At 43.8% G+C, this 18,215-nt stretch overlaps 1 protein-coding gene across 2 annotated transcripts in view; it reads right to left on the bottom strand.

The window, feature by feature from the left end:
• The window catches only part of NUTF2 (nuclear transport factor 2), a 40,297-nt gene that overhangs the window by 15,922 nt on the left and 6,160 nt on the right, over positions 1–18,215 (bottom strand). For both annotated transcript variants that reach the window (XM_040409125.1, XM_040409124.1), the window contains exon 4: positions 14,851–14,949. In XM_040409125.1, the coding sequence (XP_040265059.1) occupies positions 14,851–14,949 (99 nt within the window). The remainder of the gene's footprint in view (positions 1–14,850; positions 14,950–18,215) is intronic.

The following is an 18,215-nucleotide window of genomic DNA, read 5'->3' as shown; positions in this document are numbered from 1 at the left end:
GCGAGTTTCACTGAAAGCACCCTGAACGCATCCGGACCTAATCCGTCACGCTCGTGTTAAAGAGGTCTTAGGCTCCTTTCACACGGGCGAGATTTCCACGCGGGTGCAATGTTAACCCCTCAGGTACCGCACCTGAGGGGTTAACTGCAGCAAATCGCAGCTCCCTGTCATAGAGGTCGGATGTCGGCTATTTGATTCCAGCACCCGCCTCCTGTACTTGTATTAACAGGTCAGTTATCTTCATTGGTGGCGCAGTGGCCACAGCCCCTCCCCTCCTCCCATCTCTCTTCTTATTGGCGGCAGCAGCACAAGGGGGAGGGAGAGACTCCTTTACCACTGCGCTGCTGAATAGAACATCCGCGGCAGGACAGAGAACTATCAGCTCCGGTGCCCCGCCGCTGTATTCAACTGCAGAGCTGCTGCGGCGGCGGGTCTACTCGCAAATGGCAACAAGACTAAAAAGTCTTGTCGCCATTTGTAAATTCCAAAATGGTAGCCATCTGGAGCCCTGTGTTATATGCAAGGACTAGTTTTATCTGTTTTAGTTATCTGCTTATTTTTCTTAAATCTTCATTTTCTCTTATCTTGGATGACATTACGAGGCTTTGGAACAGATTACTCAAGTTACAATGGTTTCAACATACAATGGTTGACCTGGAACCAATTAATACAGTATCTTGAGGGACCACTGTATATGTACAATCGTGGCCAAAAGTTGAGAATTACATAAATATTGGAAATTGGAAAAGTTGCTGCTTTTTATAATAGCAATTTGCATATACTCCAGAATGTTATGAAGAGTGATCAGATGAATTGCATAGTCCTTATTTGCCATGAAAATTAACTTAATCCCAAAAAACCTTTCCACTGCATTTCATTGCTGTCATTAAAGGACCTGCTGAGTTCATTTCAGTAATCGTCTTGTTGACGAGCACAAGGCTGGAGATCATTATGTCAGGTTGATTGGGTTAAAATGGCAGACTTGACATGTTAAAAGGAGGGTGATGCTTGAAATCATTGTTCTTCCATTGTTAACCATGGTGACCTGCAAAGAAACGCGTGCAGCCATCATTGCGTTGCATAAAAACAGCTTCACAGGCAAGGATATTGTGGCTACTAAGATTGCACCTTAATCAACAATTTATAGGATCATCAAGAACTTCAAGGAAAGAGGTTCAATTCTTGTTAAGAAGGCTTCAGGGCGTCCAAGAAAGTCCAGCAAGCGCCAGGATCGTCTCCTAAAGAGGATTCAGCTGCGGGATCGGAGTGCCACCAGTGCAGAGCTTGCTCAGGAATGGCAGCAGGCAGGTGTGAGCGCATCTGCACGTACAGTGAGGCGAAGACTTTTGGAAGATGGCCTGGTGTCAAGAAGGGCAGCAAAGAAGCCACTTCTCTCCAAAAAAAACAAACATCAGGGACAGATTGATCTTCTGCAGAAAGTATGGTGAATGGACTGCTGAGGACTGGGGCAAAGTCATATTCTCCGATGAAGCCTCTTTCCGATTGTTTGGGGCATCTAGAAAAAGGCTTGTCCGGAGAAGAAAAGGTGAGCGCTACCATCAGTCCTGTGTCATGCCAACAGTAAAGCATCCTGAGACCATTCATGTGTGGGGTTGCTTCTCATCCAAGGGAGTGGGCTCACCATGAATAAAGAATGGTACCAAAACACCCTCCAACAGCAACTTCTTCCAACAATCCAACAACAGTTTGGTGAAGAACAATGCATTTTCCAGCACGATGGAGCACCGTGCCATAAGGCAAAAGTGATAACTAAGTGGCTCGGGGACCAAAACGTTGACATTTTGGGTCCATGGCCTGGCCCAGATCTTAATCCCATTGAGAACTTGTGGTCAATCCTCAAGAGGCGGGTGGACAAACAAAAACCCACTAATTCTGACAAACTCCAAGAAGTGATTATAAAAGAATGGGTTGCTATCAGTCAGGAATTGGCCCAGAAGTTGATTGAGAGCATGCCCAGTCGAATTGCAGAGGTCCTGAAAAAGAAGGGCCAACACTGCAAATACTGACTCTTTGCATAAATGTCATGTAATTGTCGATAAAAGCCTTTGAAACGTATGAAGTGCGTGTAATTATATTTCACTACATCACAGAAACAACTGAAACAAAGATCTAAAAGCAGTTTAGCAGCAAACTTTGTGAAAACGAATATTTGTCATTCTCAAAACTTTTGGCCACGACTGTATAGTAAAAGACAACTGCACCTCCTAGAGCTTCCCTCTATTCCAGCAAAATGCTGGTTTGAGAACAAAAACATAGTAGTCCCACGTACGGCCATGTTCACACCTGCCACGAAGGGTCCTTTGGGGGCCTCAGTTACAGCTTTCAGCCGTCTGTCACAGCTGTGATGGCCAGCCAGTACTTTTAGAGAACTGACCTGGAAGACCCCACAGCACTGACCCACACCGGTGTACAGCATGTGACCACCGTAGCCAACCGCTGTCCTCAGAAGTCTCCTACAGCAGTGCAGTCCTGTACACCTGCTCATCACTGAAATGCAGGTATATGGCATGTGACTGCTACAATCAAGGTCCTCGGAGGTAGGTGCTGTGGTCACATGTTATACAGTCACACTCCTGCTGCAGTTTGTGTACAAGCAGCGGCAGGAGGACCAGACCAGCACCACAAAGTCTGATGGGATTGTTTTTTTTTTTATTAAACTATTGCTGGGATTTTCCATGATTTAATTTAATAAGGTGCATTCCAGTTACTATAGGTCATCCTCTATGCACTGGTTAGGGAATAACTACTGATCTGTGACTCTGAGTACTGGGACCCCCCCAATAACCCCTTAAAGACCTTGCCATTTTTAACCTTAAAGGGGTATTCCCACTTCGCCTTTTTATACGTACCTGCTGCCAGCGCGCCGTTCACTTCCTGGATTCTGGCTGGGGGCGGGCTTTATCTTGATTGAAGTCTTTTCCCGGCCGGGCCGCATGCTGGACTGAACGCGCACGCCGCCGTGCATGCGCCATGGTGACTTATTTCTGGCCAGTATAGTACAGAGCCGGCGTGCGCGGTCGCAGCTCTGTACTATTCTGGCCGGGAAGAAGTCACCATCGCGCATGCGTGGCAGCATGCCCGTTCAGGACAGCGAGTGGCCCGGCCAGGAGAAAAGGAGTCTTCTGCGCAAACGCGGCCACCGGGATTCTGGAGAAGAGCGGTGGCCGTAACCAGGGGAGACCGAATCACAACAATGAGGTAAGTGGGGATGAATTTTATCCTAAACTGTGGGAATTTGTTAATCAAGTATATTTACAAAAATGATCACTGTCAAATCATTAACCCCTTCCCGACCTTTGACGTACTGTTACGTCATGGGAACCACTGAGTTCCCGCAATTTGACGTAATAGTAAGCCATAGTGATCGCCGGGCAGCGGAGCGGTGCGCGCGCGATCACTGCAGAGGCCCGGCAGTCCATGGTAGCCAGGCCCCTGCTGTATACGCCGGCATCGCTGTAAAAGCAGATGCCGGCGGATTAGCCCCTTCTATGCCGCGGTCCACGCTGACCGCGACACAGAAGGGGTGTGTGTCGGGTGAGGGAGAGCATCGAGTCCCCACGCTGCTGTGGCGGGTACCCGATACGACACAAGGCAACTGCCTTCTACGGGAGCCGAGGAGATCCAGCCTCAGGCTGGGTCTCCTAGGCAACGTGTTAGTGTATGACTCAGTGTCATACACTAACAGGCAATGCATTACAATACAGATATATTGTAATGCATTGCAGAGGGGATCAGACCCCCAAAAGTGAATGTCATAAATAAAGTTAAAAAAAAAAAAAAAAAGTGTTTTTAATAAAATTAATAAAGTAATAAAATTAATAAAGTAAAAAAGAAAAAAAAAAAAAACACCCCTTTCCCCTTATTTTATAATAAAAAATTGGGGAAAAAAAAAATAACAAAACCCACACATATTAGGTATCGCCGCGCCCGTAATGACCGGCTCTATAAATATATCACATGATCCACCCCGTCCGATAAACACCATAAAAAAAAAAGAATTAAAATAAAAACAGTGTAAAAAAAAGCCATTTTTGGCACCTTACATCACAAAAAGTGCAACACCAAGCGGTCAAAAAGGCATATGCCCCCCAAAATGGTATCAATAAAACAGTCTCCTCATCCCGCAAAAAATGAGCCCCTACCTAAGACAATCGCCCAAAAAATAAAAAAAACTATAGCTCCGAGAACATTGAGACACTAAACCATCATTTTGTTTGTTAGCTTGCCTCACAAAAAACTTAAATAAATATAGAGCAATAAAAAAAAAATCATATGTACCCCAGAATAGTACCAATAAAACTGGCACCTTATCCCGTAGTTTCCAAAATGTGGTCACTTTTTTGAGTTTCTACTGTAGGGGTGCTTCAAATGGGACATGGCATCTAAAAACCAGTTCAGTTAAATTTGCCTTCCAAAAACCATATGGAGTTCCTTTCCTTCTGCGCCCTGCCGTGTGCCCGTACAGCAGTTTACGATCACATGTGGGGCGTTTCTGTAAACCACAGAATCAGGGTAATATTGAGTTTTATTTGGCTGTTAACCCTTGCTTTGCTACTGGAAAAAGAGGATTAAAATGTAAAATCTGCCCAAAAAGTGAAATTCTGAAATTTCATCTCCATTTTCCATCAATTCTTGTGGAACACCTAAAGGGTTAAGAAAGTTTGTAAAATCAGTTTTGTATACCTTGAGGGGTGTAGTTTCTAAAATGGGGTCATTTTGGGGTGGTTTCTATTATGTAAGCCTCACAAAGTGACTTCAGACCTGTACTGGTCCTTAAAAAGTGGGATTTGGAAATTTTCTGAAAAATTTCAAGATTTGCTTCCATACTTCTAAGCCTTCTAACGTCCCTAAAAAATAAAATGTCATTTTCAAAATGATCCAAACATGAAGTAGACATATGGGGAATGTAAAGTAATTACTATTTTTGAAGGTATTATAAAAGTAGAGAAATTGAAATTTGCAAATTTGCATTTTATGAATAAAAATTAGTTTTTTTTAAACTTATTTTTACCACTGTCATGAAGTACAATATGTGACGAAAAACTAATCTCAGACTGGCCTGTATAAGTAAAAGCGTTTTAAAAGTTATCACCACATAAAGTCACATGTCAGATTTGCAAAAAATGGCCTGGGCAGGAAGGTGAAAACAGGCCCGGGGTTGAAGAGTTAGGCTGGGTTCACACGAGCGTGACCGGATTAGTTCCGGATGCGTCCCGGTGTGTTGCGGCAAACCCGCGCGAGTAGGAATGCAATTGCAGTCAGTTTTGACTGCGATTGCGTTCCGATGTTCAGTTTTTATCGCGCGGGTGCAATGTGTTTTGCACGCGCGTGATAAAAAACGACTGTGGTACCCAGACCCGAACTTCTTCACTGAAGTTCAGGTTTGGGTTTGGTGTTGTGTAGATGTTATTATTTTCCCTTATAACATGGTTATAAGGGAAAATAATAGCATTCTGAATACAGAATGCATAGTAGGTGATCATTGAGGGTTAAAAAATAAAAAAAATTAACTCACCTTGTCCTCTTGTTCGCGTAGTTCTCCCGGTCTTTAGTTCTTTAAAAAGATGAACTATGGGCTAAAGGACCTTTGGTGACGTCAGATCACATGCTCCAATCACAGGGTCCATCACCGCGGTTATGGACCCTGTGATTGGAGCATGTGATCTGACGTCACCAAAGGTCCTTTAGCCCATAGTTCATCTTTTTAAAGAACTAAAGACCGGGAGAACTACGCGAACAAGAGGACAAGGTGAGTTAAATTTTTTTATTTTTTAACCCTCAATTGATCACCTACCAAGCATTCTGTATTCAGAATGCTATTATTTTCCCTTATAACCATGTTATAAGGGAAAATAATACAGTGTATAGACTGTCACCTAGCAACCGTGCGTGAAAATCGCAACGCATCCGCACTTGCTTGCGGATGCATGCGATTTTCACGCAACCCCATTCACTTCTATGGGGCCTGCGTTGCGTGAAAAACGCAGAATATAGAGCATGCTGCGATTTTCACGCAACGCATAAGTGATGCGTGAAAATCATCGCTCATCTGAACAGCCCCATTGAAATGAATGGGTCCAGATTCAGTGCGGGTGCAATGCGTTCACCTACCGCATTGCACCCGCGCGGAAATCTCGCCCGTGTGAACGCAGCCTAACAGATTTAACCGTGATCATTATAATGGGATAACCCCTTCAAGGACCAGAATGATTTTTGCAAATCTGACCAGTGTCACTTTATGTGGTGACAACTTTAAACCGCTTTTACTTATCCAGGCCATTCTGAGACTGTTCTCTCGTCACATGTACTCCATGACAGTGGTAAATTTGAGTCAAAAAATTTCATTTTTATTTATAAAAAAAAATAAAAAAATTACCAAAAATAACAAATTTTTCTGAAAATTCCCAAAACCCACTTTTTAAGGACCAGTTTAAGTCTGAAGTCACTTTGTGAGGCTTACATAATAAAAACCACCCAAAAATGACACCATTTTATAAACTACACCCCTCAAGGTATTAAAAACTGATTTTACAAACTGTGTTAACCCTTTAGGTGTCCCACAAGAATTAAAGGAAAATGGAGATGAAATTTCAGAATTTCACTTTTTTGCCAGATTATCCATTTTAATCCATTTTTTCCAGTAACAAAGAAAGGGTTAACAGCCAAACAAAACTCAATATTTGTTGCCCTGATTCTGTAGTTTACAGAAACACCCCATATGCAGTCGTAAACTGCTGTACGGGCACACGGCAGAAGAAAAAGGAAAGGAACGCTAAATGGCTTTTGGAGGGCAGATTTCGCTGGAATGATTTTCAGGTGCCATGTCACATTTGAAGACCCCCTGAGGTGGAAAACTCAAAGAAGTGACCCCATTTTGGAAACTACACCTACCAAGGAATTTTTCAAGGCATGTAACAAGCACTTTGACCCAACAAGCAATTCATAGAATTTAGAAACATTTGGCTGTGAAAACGAAAGAAAATTATTTTTTTTACAAGAAAACGTCTCTTTAGGCCCACATTAATTTTCACAAGGGGTAACAGAGTAAATTACACCCACAATTTGTTACCCATTTTCTCCTGAATATGGCAACACTTCATATGTGGTCGTAAACTGCTGTATGGGCACACTGTAAAGTTCAGTGTACTGATAAGCAATAGCTTAGGTAGTCTGTATCCTAAAAATTTATATTTCAGTACTCCAGACTAAGAAAAAAAATACCTAGTAGCCATTGGCTCCTGAACTTAAAAATTTAGGAGCCAAATTAAAACCGAATCAAAATTTTGGTATCGTGACAACGCTACGCCAATCAGATCGGCGTAGGGTTGTTTTGATACCAAAATTTAGATTCGCTTTCGTCACCATAAAAAAGTATTGCGATACTCAATACCGCGCAAAAAATTTATAAATAAATAAACACACCAAAAAAAGCCGCGAGCATTTTATGAAACGTTTGGCCCATAATACAACAGTCTTATCCTATTTTTTGGGGTGACAAGGTGACTTAAAAAAAATGGCCAATCGCCTGGTTTTTATTTATTTATTTATGGTACTGCGCTCACCGCATAGGAGATATTTTTTTATAATTTAATAGTTTGGACTTTTCAGACGCAGCGCTATGTAATATGTTTATTTATTTATTGTTTATATATTTTATATGTAAAATTGGGAAAGGGGGGATTTAAACTTAATATTTTAGGGTACTTACACACTAGCGTTTTTCATTTCCGGCATAGAGTTCCGTCACATGGGCTCTATACCGGAAAATAACTGATCAGGCATAACCCCATGCATTCTGAATGGAGAGCAATCCGTTCAGGATGCATCAGGAGGTTTTCAGTTCAGTCATTTTGACTGATCAGGCAAAAGATAAAGCCGTAGCATGCTACGGTTTTATCTCCGGCGAAAAAAACTGAAGAAGACTTGCCTGAATGCCGGATCGTCCTTCCGGTCTGCGCATGCGCAGACCGGTAGAAATGTGTAAAAACATACAAGACGGATCCGTCTGTCCGCATGAGAGATGGATTCGTTCTTGCAATGCATTTGTGAGATAGATCCGCATGCGTCTCACAAATGCTTAGTCACGTCCAGATCGGCGGATCCGGCAGGCGGTTCCGACTACGGAACTGCTTGCCGGATCACACTGCCGCAAGTGTGAAAGTAGCCTTAGTGTTTGTGTTTTTTTGGTTTTTTTTTACTTACTATTAGCCCCTTAGGGTCCGCAAAAAATACGGATGACGCCCGTGTGCATTCCATGTGTGGAGCAGAACAGCTGGCCCCCTGATAGAACAGTACTATCCTTGTCCGCTATGCGGACAATAATAGGACATGTTCTTTGAACGGAACGGAAACAGAAGGCATACAGAGTACCTTCCATTTTTTTTGTGGATCCATTGAAATGAATGGTTCTGTATAAGGAACGCAAAAAATGGAACGTAAAGGGGCGGGGGGCGATTGTGTGCAAGAGGCCTTTTTTTTAGGCAGGTGTTTTTGGTTTCGTCTGATAGTTCCGCATGCCACAGTGTCTCTGGGAAAACAGGTATGTCACTAGTGGGACACTTGTGTAGAAGTTGTACCCTTGACCTAGCAGGGGGTGAATCAAGTCCTATACTATTTTGACTGCTATTCCAAGAACAGGGGGGCACTCAGGGGGTTCGATTTTTTTATCTTTTCCCTTGTAAACTCTGAATTTATGTGTATAGCCACTTTGGCTTTCACATAGTTTGTAGATTTTGATGTCATATCTGGCCAGTTTGTTGGGCAGGTATTGGTGAAAATGCAGCCTGCCCTTCAATGACCAGATGCTTTTGGGGGGTGTATACCTGGCCAAACTTTAGATTATAATAATCTATAATGGGTCGAATTTTGCATAAACGATCGTATCTAGGATCATTAGGGGGTGGACAATCTGCACGATTGTTATAATGTAGAAATTTCAGGAGAACTTCGAATCGAGTCCTGGACATAATGGTGTGGTATACTGGCGTGTGATTTAAAAGGTCATTACTCCAATATCACCGGTCCCCAATTTTATATATTATATTATTATTATTTTTTTTACAATAAACAGTCTAACTTGCCCTAAAACTAGAGCTCTAACCATGATAACTCCCTAACTAACCCTAATCCCAAAAAGCATACTGACAGTATGGATGACAGGGACTGGGGGGGGGGGGGGGTTTATTGAAGTGTAATTGTGGGTGCTGATGTACTGTCACTATTGGCAGACAGAACACAGTGACAGGTAGTAGGGACAAATGAGGGGTGATGATGGGGCACTTTTAGGTTGTTGTTTTTTTGACCGGTCCGTTTGACTGGCTCCGATCAATTCTCTCATTGAAATGAGAGGATCGAAGTTGAGAGATGGTGTTCTGTACATAACTCATTGTGATTGGTCCACTGTCAGGAACGGACCAATCACAATGAATTATGTACAGAAAGCTATTTCTCATCTGCGATCCTCTCATTTCAGTGAGAGCCGGATGGGACAAGAGGAGGAGATGTGTGTGCGCATGCAGAGAGGACTAGACATGTGGCAGTGATCTGCGGACGGGACCACAGCTGATTGGTCCCCGGCCATCAAGGGGGAGTAGTTCGGTCCCCGACACAGTGGGGTAAAGTTGCACTTCAGGTGCACGATCTCGGAGGAGCATTTAAATGAACGCTGTGCATGTACAGCAGAATGCATTCTGGCACAGCTTCCCCCGCCGTACATGCACAGCGTTTTGCATTAAGGGGTTAATGGCTCATGCACACGGCCATATTTTGCAGTCCGCAAATTGCAGATTCGCAAAACAAGGATCTCGGCCGAGTGCATGCCACCATTTAATTTTTTTATTTCTGTTAGAATGTCCAATTCTTGTCCGCAAAAAGTAGGACTCCACGCGTCTCTTGATTCGCAATGCGCATGCGTCAATCCATCACCCTCCTCCCCTATTAAGTGTAATGAATGGGCGCCGCTCAGGGCGGAGACGGAACAGGCGCGATGTCTATCTACACAATGCGCACGCGCATGTACGTAGACAAAACAACGCATGCGCATATTCAAACCTCTTCATCCCGAGCAGCGCGCACCCCACTCACACCATCTTGTTTGTGGGCAAATGCATAACAGTCATAACTTTTGATACATTAGAGATCTTCCCTATTCAATCATCTTGTATTCAGCCAATATATGTCCCAGCATAACGGCTTCCATATTTCCAACCTCAGAACAATTCCATGTTTCCAACTGTTAGGTAATCCTAGTATAGCGTCACTTTCAGAGCAATAACCATATGCAGCATCTATTACATTCACTTGGTACAATAGTTAGAATGGGATGTAAAGCATTAGCCTACCATGCCCCCAGTTACCCCGAACTCAACATTTAAGCCTTTGGGCTTCAGCGTATCCAGACGAAAAATCCATCTGAGTTCATTTTTCTTTAGCGACACTAGCCTGTCTCCGCCCCTTTCCAGCGGTTTTACGTGATTTAAGATCATAAATCTTAAATCATTCTCCTTATGATTTTTTTCAGCGAAATGTTTTGATACCAGTAAGTCTTTTCTTTTATTTCTGATATATTGCCTATGGTTATTTATAGGGGTGCACCGAAATGAAAATTCTGGTCCGAAACCGAAACCGAAACTTCAGGATGCCCTTGACCGAAAACCGAAACCGAAACTGCCTTTTTGCCCAAATACTTTTAAAATACTTTTTTTTTTTAATGATTTTATTAATAATTATTTTTCATGAATGAAATTCATCTGTGGGTGGCGCTGTTATGGAGAGGGGGATCTGTGGGTGGCGCTGTTATGGAGAGGGGGATCTGTGGGTGGCGCTGTTATGGAGAGGGGGATCTGTGGGTGGCGCTGTTATGGAGAGGGGGATCTGTGGGTGGCGCTGTTATGGAGAGGGGGATCTGTGGGTGGCGCTGTTATGGAGAGGGGGATCTGTGGGTGGCGCTGTTATGGAGAGGGGGATCTGTGGGTGGCGCTGTTATGGAGAGGGGGATCTGTGCGTGGCACTGTTATGGAAAGGGGATATGTGCACTGTTATGGGCATAACAGTGCACAGATCCCTTTCCCCATACCAGTGCACAGATCCCTTTCCCCATACCAGTGCACAGATCCCTTTCCCCATACCAGTGCACAGATCCCTTTCCCCATACCAGTGCACAGATCCCTTTCCCCATAACAGTGCACAGATCCCTTTCCCCATAACAGTGCACAGATCCCTTTCCCCATAACAGTGCACAGATCCCTTTCCCCATAACAGTGCACAGATCCCTTTCCCCATAACAGTGCACAGATCCCTTTCCCCATAACAGTGCACAGATCCCTTTCCCCATAACAGTGCACAGATCCCTTTCCCCATAACAGTGCACAGATCCCTTTCCCCATAACAGTGCACAGATCCCTTTCCCCATAACAGTGCACAGATCCCTTTCCCCATAACAGTGCACAGATCCCTTTCCCCATAACAGTGCACAGATCCCTTTCCCCATAACAGTGCACAGATCCCTTTCCCCATAACAGTGCACAGATCCCTTTCCCCATAACAGTGCACAGATCCCTTTCCCCATAACAGTGCACAGATCCCTTTCCCCATAACAGTGCACAGATCCCTTTCCCCATAACAGTGCACAGATCCCTTTCCCCATAACAGTGCACAGATCCCTTTCCCCATAACAGTGCACAGATCCCTTTCCCCATAACAGTGCACAGATCCCCCCTCCCCATAGCAGTGCCATAGACCGATCCCCCTACCCATAACAGCCCCGGCCCTGCTGCTCACAGCATCACTCACTGCATCTTTATTTTACCTTACAATCGTGACACTCCAGTAACTAACAACTCTGCAGGCAGAGCGGAGGGCGGCGTAACGTCACTTACTCACGTGACGCACCTGCTCCGCCCACTTTATGAATGAAGGAGGCGGAGCAGGCGCGTCACGTGAGTAAGTGACGTTACGCCGGCCTCCGCTCTGCCTGCAGAGTTGTTAGTTACTGGAGTGTCACGATTGTAAGGTAAAATAAAGATGCAGTGACAAAGTAAACCGCCCGCCCGGCGCCCGCAGATGGTGGGTGACAAATCCCACACCCCATATTTTCGGCCGATATGTAACAATATCGGCCCGAAGTGGATTAGGTGCATTTTCGGCCGATATTTTCGGCTGCCGGAATTTCGGTGCACCCCTAGTTATTTAACCTGGTCTTCATGTCGCATGTGGTTTCCCTGTGGCGCGTAGAAAACATCCCAGGTGGGATCTGCTTGTCATGCCAGTAACGTTGGAAACCATCAAGGTTAAATTTGTTCTCATCAGAGAATAAAACTTTCTTCCACCTTTGAATGTCCCGTGTTTGGTGCTCTCTTGCAAAGTCCAAACGAGCAGTTCTGTGGCGTTCAAGGAGACGAGGTCTTTGAAGACAGTTTTTAGTTTTTGAAGCCCTTCAGTCTCAGATGCCGTCTGATGGTTATGGGGCTGCAGTCAGCACCAGTAAGGGCCTTAATTTGGGTCGAGGATCGTCCAGTGTCTTGACGGACAGCCAATTGGATCCTCCGGCTCAGTGCTGATGAAATTTTTTTGGGTCTTCCACTTGACTTTTTTGTTCCATAACTCTCAGGATCATTTAAGAAATTCCAAATGACTGTCTTACTGCGTCCCACCTCAGCAGCGATGGCGCGCTGTGAGAGACCCTGCTTATGCAGTTCAACAACCTGACCACGTTCAAAAAGGGAGAGTTTTTTTGCCTTTGCCATCACAACGTGTGACTACCTGACAGAAAATGACAATGAATCCACATCTTTGCACAGATTTGGCCTTTTAAAGGCATGTGGTCCTAAAATTTGGATCAGCTGAAAAACAGCCTGTTTCAGTTTATTCGTTGTTTTCATTAAATTAAATGCTCAAAAAATGTTTTGTCTCACTCTCATTTCTTCTTGTTGCATGTTGAAGCTCTACTTGGAACCTTGTTAAGATCCAACAATGTAAAATATGATTTTTTGCCATTTTTCAAGTGGTCTTAAACTTTTGATCAGGACTGTATGACCCAAGATGAGTCACATGTGAGATAGTATTTAATGTCAAAAATCTAATTTGTTTTTGGATGTGTAAATGCCGACCCCTTGTGCATGAGTCTGCAATTCACACATCCCAAGCACGGGAAACTACCTGTACGTTTAGTTTTCAAAAACGTTTGTCTTATTGGCCTCTTTCTGGTACCCTTGAGCTCACTACCCTGTCTCTAATATTCCGTGCCCTTTTATATGCCCTCATTGGAGGATCTCTGAAGGCCGCTATTGTCGGATAGCCGCACCTCAGAACCCCCCAGTTTGTTCTCACTATCCGTTCAATGTTGGGACTTAGTTCATTATAGGATGATACAAAAGGTAACCTAAGTCCCAACATTGAACAGATAGTGAGAACACACTGGGGGGTTCTGAGGTGCGGCTATCCGACAATAGCAGCCTTCAGAGATCCTCCAATGATGGCATATAAAAAGGTCTACGTACATGCGCATTGTGTAGATAGACATCGCGCCTGTTCCGTCTCTGCCCTGAGCGGCGCCCATTCATTACACTTGATAGGGGAGGAGGGTATTAGATTGACGCATGCGCATTGCGAATCAAGAGACACGTAGGTTACAGCGTGGAGTCCTACTATTCACCATTGAGATCTAATTACCCTTAAGGATCATGCGAAGTACAGCCACAATGCCCCAGCAAGGTAGTTTTTAATGTATATGGCTGAGTCGTTTTTAAGCACAATGCACTTTATATAACGGTGTCACTATTATAAGATTAGTACTGCAGATATGTTTGCTACTGACTATGTACACTGCACTTGTGCTTTGGTTCACACTGAAGAGTGTTTTAGATTGAATGAATTGTAACATTGTTAAAGGGGTGTTCAGTTTTTTATAGGATGATCAATTAGTACTGATTGATTTCATGATGTATAAATGTAAGCACTGTGGCACTTTGTAATTCACTTGGCTTGAGAAAGGTTCTGAGAGAGAACCGAGACGTTGCTGTATGACGTGTGAATAAATAGCACATTTTTCACTTTTAAGGAGTGCCGTGGATTTTTGCGACCTGTCTACCACCCAGAATCGAGGGGTTACCGCTGGCACCCACTTTACAGTTGGCAAAGGAGTGCTGCCCTACTTTTTTTTAAAACACTCACTGGGGGTCGGACCCAGGCAGTAGGACATAAAGTGTTGTTATCCTACAGACATGCCTCCAGCGTTTCCGATGAGACAATACTTTAACCTTTTAAAATAGGTACTAAAATGTACTTCGTGTTAAAAAGGGGCAAAATTTATTGGAAAAGGTTTCAATGTGGGATAAAAAAAAAAAAAAAAAAAAAGAAGCCATACTCGCCTATCTCCCATGTTCTGAAATGGGAGGGGTGGGAGATAAAAGAAGCCGTTGTCACTCCTATTTTTTCTATCCCACTTGTAGGCCTTTCCCAAAAATTTTTACTCCCCATGCCACTTTTTTTAACCAAGAAATGGCCACCACCCGCTATTTACATAGTCTACTGAGCACTAGAGAGTCATTTGTCCATTAGCTCTCTGCATCGCTTCTGGTGGTCATATGCATACAAGTACTACTATCCAGTCGGCCCATATCCATGCAGACTGCTGTTCTAGATGCCACCATCAGAGCGGGTACTTACACCATTTTTAGAGCACCTTATAGCCGTCATTATGTTAGTTACCTCTAACACCACAATTCCAGCAAGCGGTATAACCCACTTCACATCTGTACACAACCGTACGGCTGAAGTGACAACCACGAGTCATGCACCAAAAACACCACAATCTAGGTCTTGGAGGATTACCTTGAGCTGACCTACAACCATACTGATAATACAGTTGTCAGGTGTCGGCTGATGATCTTGTGAAGTAATGCTATGTTGGATCTTCTGAAAAGGAAGAGTCTAGAAAGAAAAAAATAAAATAACCACAGTAAGATGTAACCAAGTTATCAGCCAATTGTCATAAAGATTCACTAGCTACTTACCATTGTAATTATAAATATGTATAGGCACAAATATATAAGAACACAAGCAAATGAACACGTGCAGCCTGGGAAGCACGGCCCATCTGACCCCAACCCATGATGATGTGAGTAAAGTACAGCCGACCCGCAAAGAGGAACTGACTGCATCACAAATCACTATCATCAAGCGAGTTTGCGTCAAATGAGCTGCTGTCAGTCCAGGAGAAACCGCCGACTCCCAGGCTGCACATGGTCGTGTCTATGGCCTCTAAACCATTTTTATTCCCACATCCGGAGGACTTGCTTTCCATTCTGTGGAGGAGCAGTAGCTCATCAGGTATCGGCATCTCTCAGGAAGCACTGCCGTTAGCGCTCGTTAACCCATCCCACCAGGCACAGAAAATATTTCCTCCCATATAGCCTCCGAGATGCAGATGGTATGTAGTCCCATAGAAATGAATGAAGCATCGGAGCGTAGGGTTCGGAGATATCAAAAATACTCCTATGATAACGATATTAAGAAATGTATCGCATTAACAATATATATTGCGATAAATACTTATTTAGAAGTAAAAACACTTGGGACCCCAAGAAGACCTTATACTGTATGGGGCAGTGGGCCACAATAGCAACCCCAATAGTAATGCCCTCCATATTGTGCCCAATACTAATGTGTGTATGTAAAAAAATATATTAATATATATATATATATATATATATATATACACACACATACATACTCTCCCCCTCTAATTTAATGCCCCCACATATAATACTCCCCCCTCTAGTATAATGCCCCCATATAACGCTCTTCTCCTGTAGTATAATACCCCTATATAATGCTCTCCCTCTCTAAAATAATGGCATATGTAATGCTCTACCCCCCCCTGGTATTTCTCCCAGTTGTGCCATGGATAAATGACCCAAAAAAAAAAAACTAACACACACATTATACTCGCCTGTGTCTGTCAATGCAGGCCACAGGTTTCTTCAGCCCACAGGGCCCGAGTTGCCTCTTCCCTGCACAGGCAGTTGCAATGACCTCATCGTAACCTCCTGCATCGGGTTACAGGTGGCACAATGACAGAGGCACATGAACATATCATGCCACCCGTGACCTGTTACATGAGGTCGCAATGATGTCACCGCAACCGCCTGCGCTGTTCTACTGCCACAGCCTATGGGGCTGAAAGGCAGGGGTGGGAGCCTGGGGCTTCGGTGCCCTACGGCAAATCTGCCACACACCCCCACCCCATGGCAGAAGCAAGCATGTCGTCACAAAAATGCAGAAGTAATTAAGAAACATTATATCACATACAGTGCTGCCCATAATTATTCATACCCCTGGCAAATTTTGACATAGTTACTTTTATTCAACCAGCAAGTAATTTTTTGATGGGAAATGACATAGGTGTCTCCCAAAAGATAATAAGATGATGTACAAGAGGCATTATTGTGGAAATAAAACATTTCTCAGCTTTTATTTACATTTGAGCAAAAAGTGTCCAGTCCGAAATTATTCGTACCCTTCTCAATAATAGAAAAGCCTTTCTTGGCTATTACAGCAATCAAACGCCTTCTATAATTGCAGACCAGCTTTTTGCATGTCTCCACAGGTATTTTTGCCCATTCATCTTTAGCAATGAGCTCCAAATCTTTCAGGTTGGAGGGTCTTCTTGCCATCACCCGGATCTTTAGCTCCCTCCACAGATTCTCAATTGGATTCAAGTCTGGACTCTGGCTGGGCCTCTCCAAAACGTGAATGTTGTTGTCTGCTAACCATTTCTTCACCACTTTTGCTGTGTGTTTTGGGTCATTGTCATGCTGAAATATCCACTGGTGCCCAAGGCCAAGTTTCTCTGCAGACTGCCTGATGTTGTCGTTGCGAATCCTCATGTATTGCTCTTTTTTCATGGTGCCGTTCACTGTGATTAGGTTCCCTGGTCCATTGGCTGAAACCCCCCCCCCCCCCCCAAAGCATTAGGTTCCCACCACCATGTTTGACAGTGGGGATGGTGTTCTTTGGGTTGTAGGCTTCTCCTTTTTTACGCCAATGTAAATAAAAGCTGAGAAATGTTTTCCCCACAATAATGCCTCTTGTACATCGTCTTATTATCTTTTGGGAGACACCTATGTCATTTCCCGTCAAAAAATTTCTTGCTGGTTGAATAAAAGTAACTAAGTCAAAATTTGCCAGGGGTATGAATAATTATGGGCAGCACTGTATACTGGTATATTGCCCAACACCATCATTGCGCATCAGGTTGCGATTACAGCCGTCACATGGATTACAATCCCGTTTACTTACATTCCTGAACGTTAAACAGTTGTCCCAGGAAAATGTATTTATTTATTATACTCCCTTATATAGCGCTATGTTATATTCCGCAGCGCTTTACAATCTAACTATCTGTATATGTCTTTGCAGTGTGGGAGGAAACCGGAGTACCCGGAGGAAACCCACACAGACACGGGGAGAACATACATACTCCATGCAGATGTTGTCCTTGGGCAGATTTGAACCTAGGACGCCAGCGCTGGAAGAAAATGATTACTATGCAAAGAATATGGAATTCTAATGAAGCATTATTGCAATATACACCCAATAAAAATACTGTAAGGTTTTTTTTAATGTAAATTTCTTCCCTGGTAGCGCCCCCTGCTGTTTCACCAGTGACTGAAATTCTGGTTCAACTCCTACATTCAGAGGTGGATTAAAATGCTCAGCAGCTTTCCTGCTCCCTTCCTCCACTCAGCGTCAAGGACCCTTTACACGGCACGATGTTTGGGAAGATTATCGCTAACGAGCGTTAGTACAGACGCTCTCTAGCAAAAATCTGCCAGTGTAAAAGTGCCGCCGATTACCCAATGAATGGTCCATTATCATCGTGTAATAGAATAGTTAGTGCAGTCATCTAAAATAATCATTTGCCGTCAGCAGATCGTTCTGTTTAAACAGCCTCAGCTGCCGGCAAACAATGATTCTGTACAAGGAAGAGCAATGGCAGTAGTGATCACTGCTCCCACACTGCGGAGGAGATCGCTGGGTATAAATGCAGTTGTCTCCTTCACTTACGAGCAGGTGATTGTCTGCCTCCTCTGTCAGTGTAAAGGGGCCTTTATTGAGAAACTGCAGAAGTCCACTGCATCATACACTACTAAGGCTGGGTTCACATCTGTGTTGTCAACTCCGGCACTGTAATC

The sequence above is a fragment of the Bufo bufo genome, chromosome 10 (assembly GCF_905171765.1).
Source record: "Bufo bufo chromosome 10, aBufBuf1.1, whole genome shotgun sequence".
Taxonomy (NCBI): Eukaryota; Metazoa; Chordata; class Amphibia; order Anura; family Bufonidae; genus Bufo; species Bufo bufo.
Note: the sequence above shows the minus strand (reverse complement) of the source record. Positions and strands in the feature narration are given on the sequence as shown.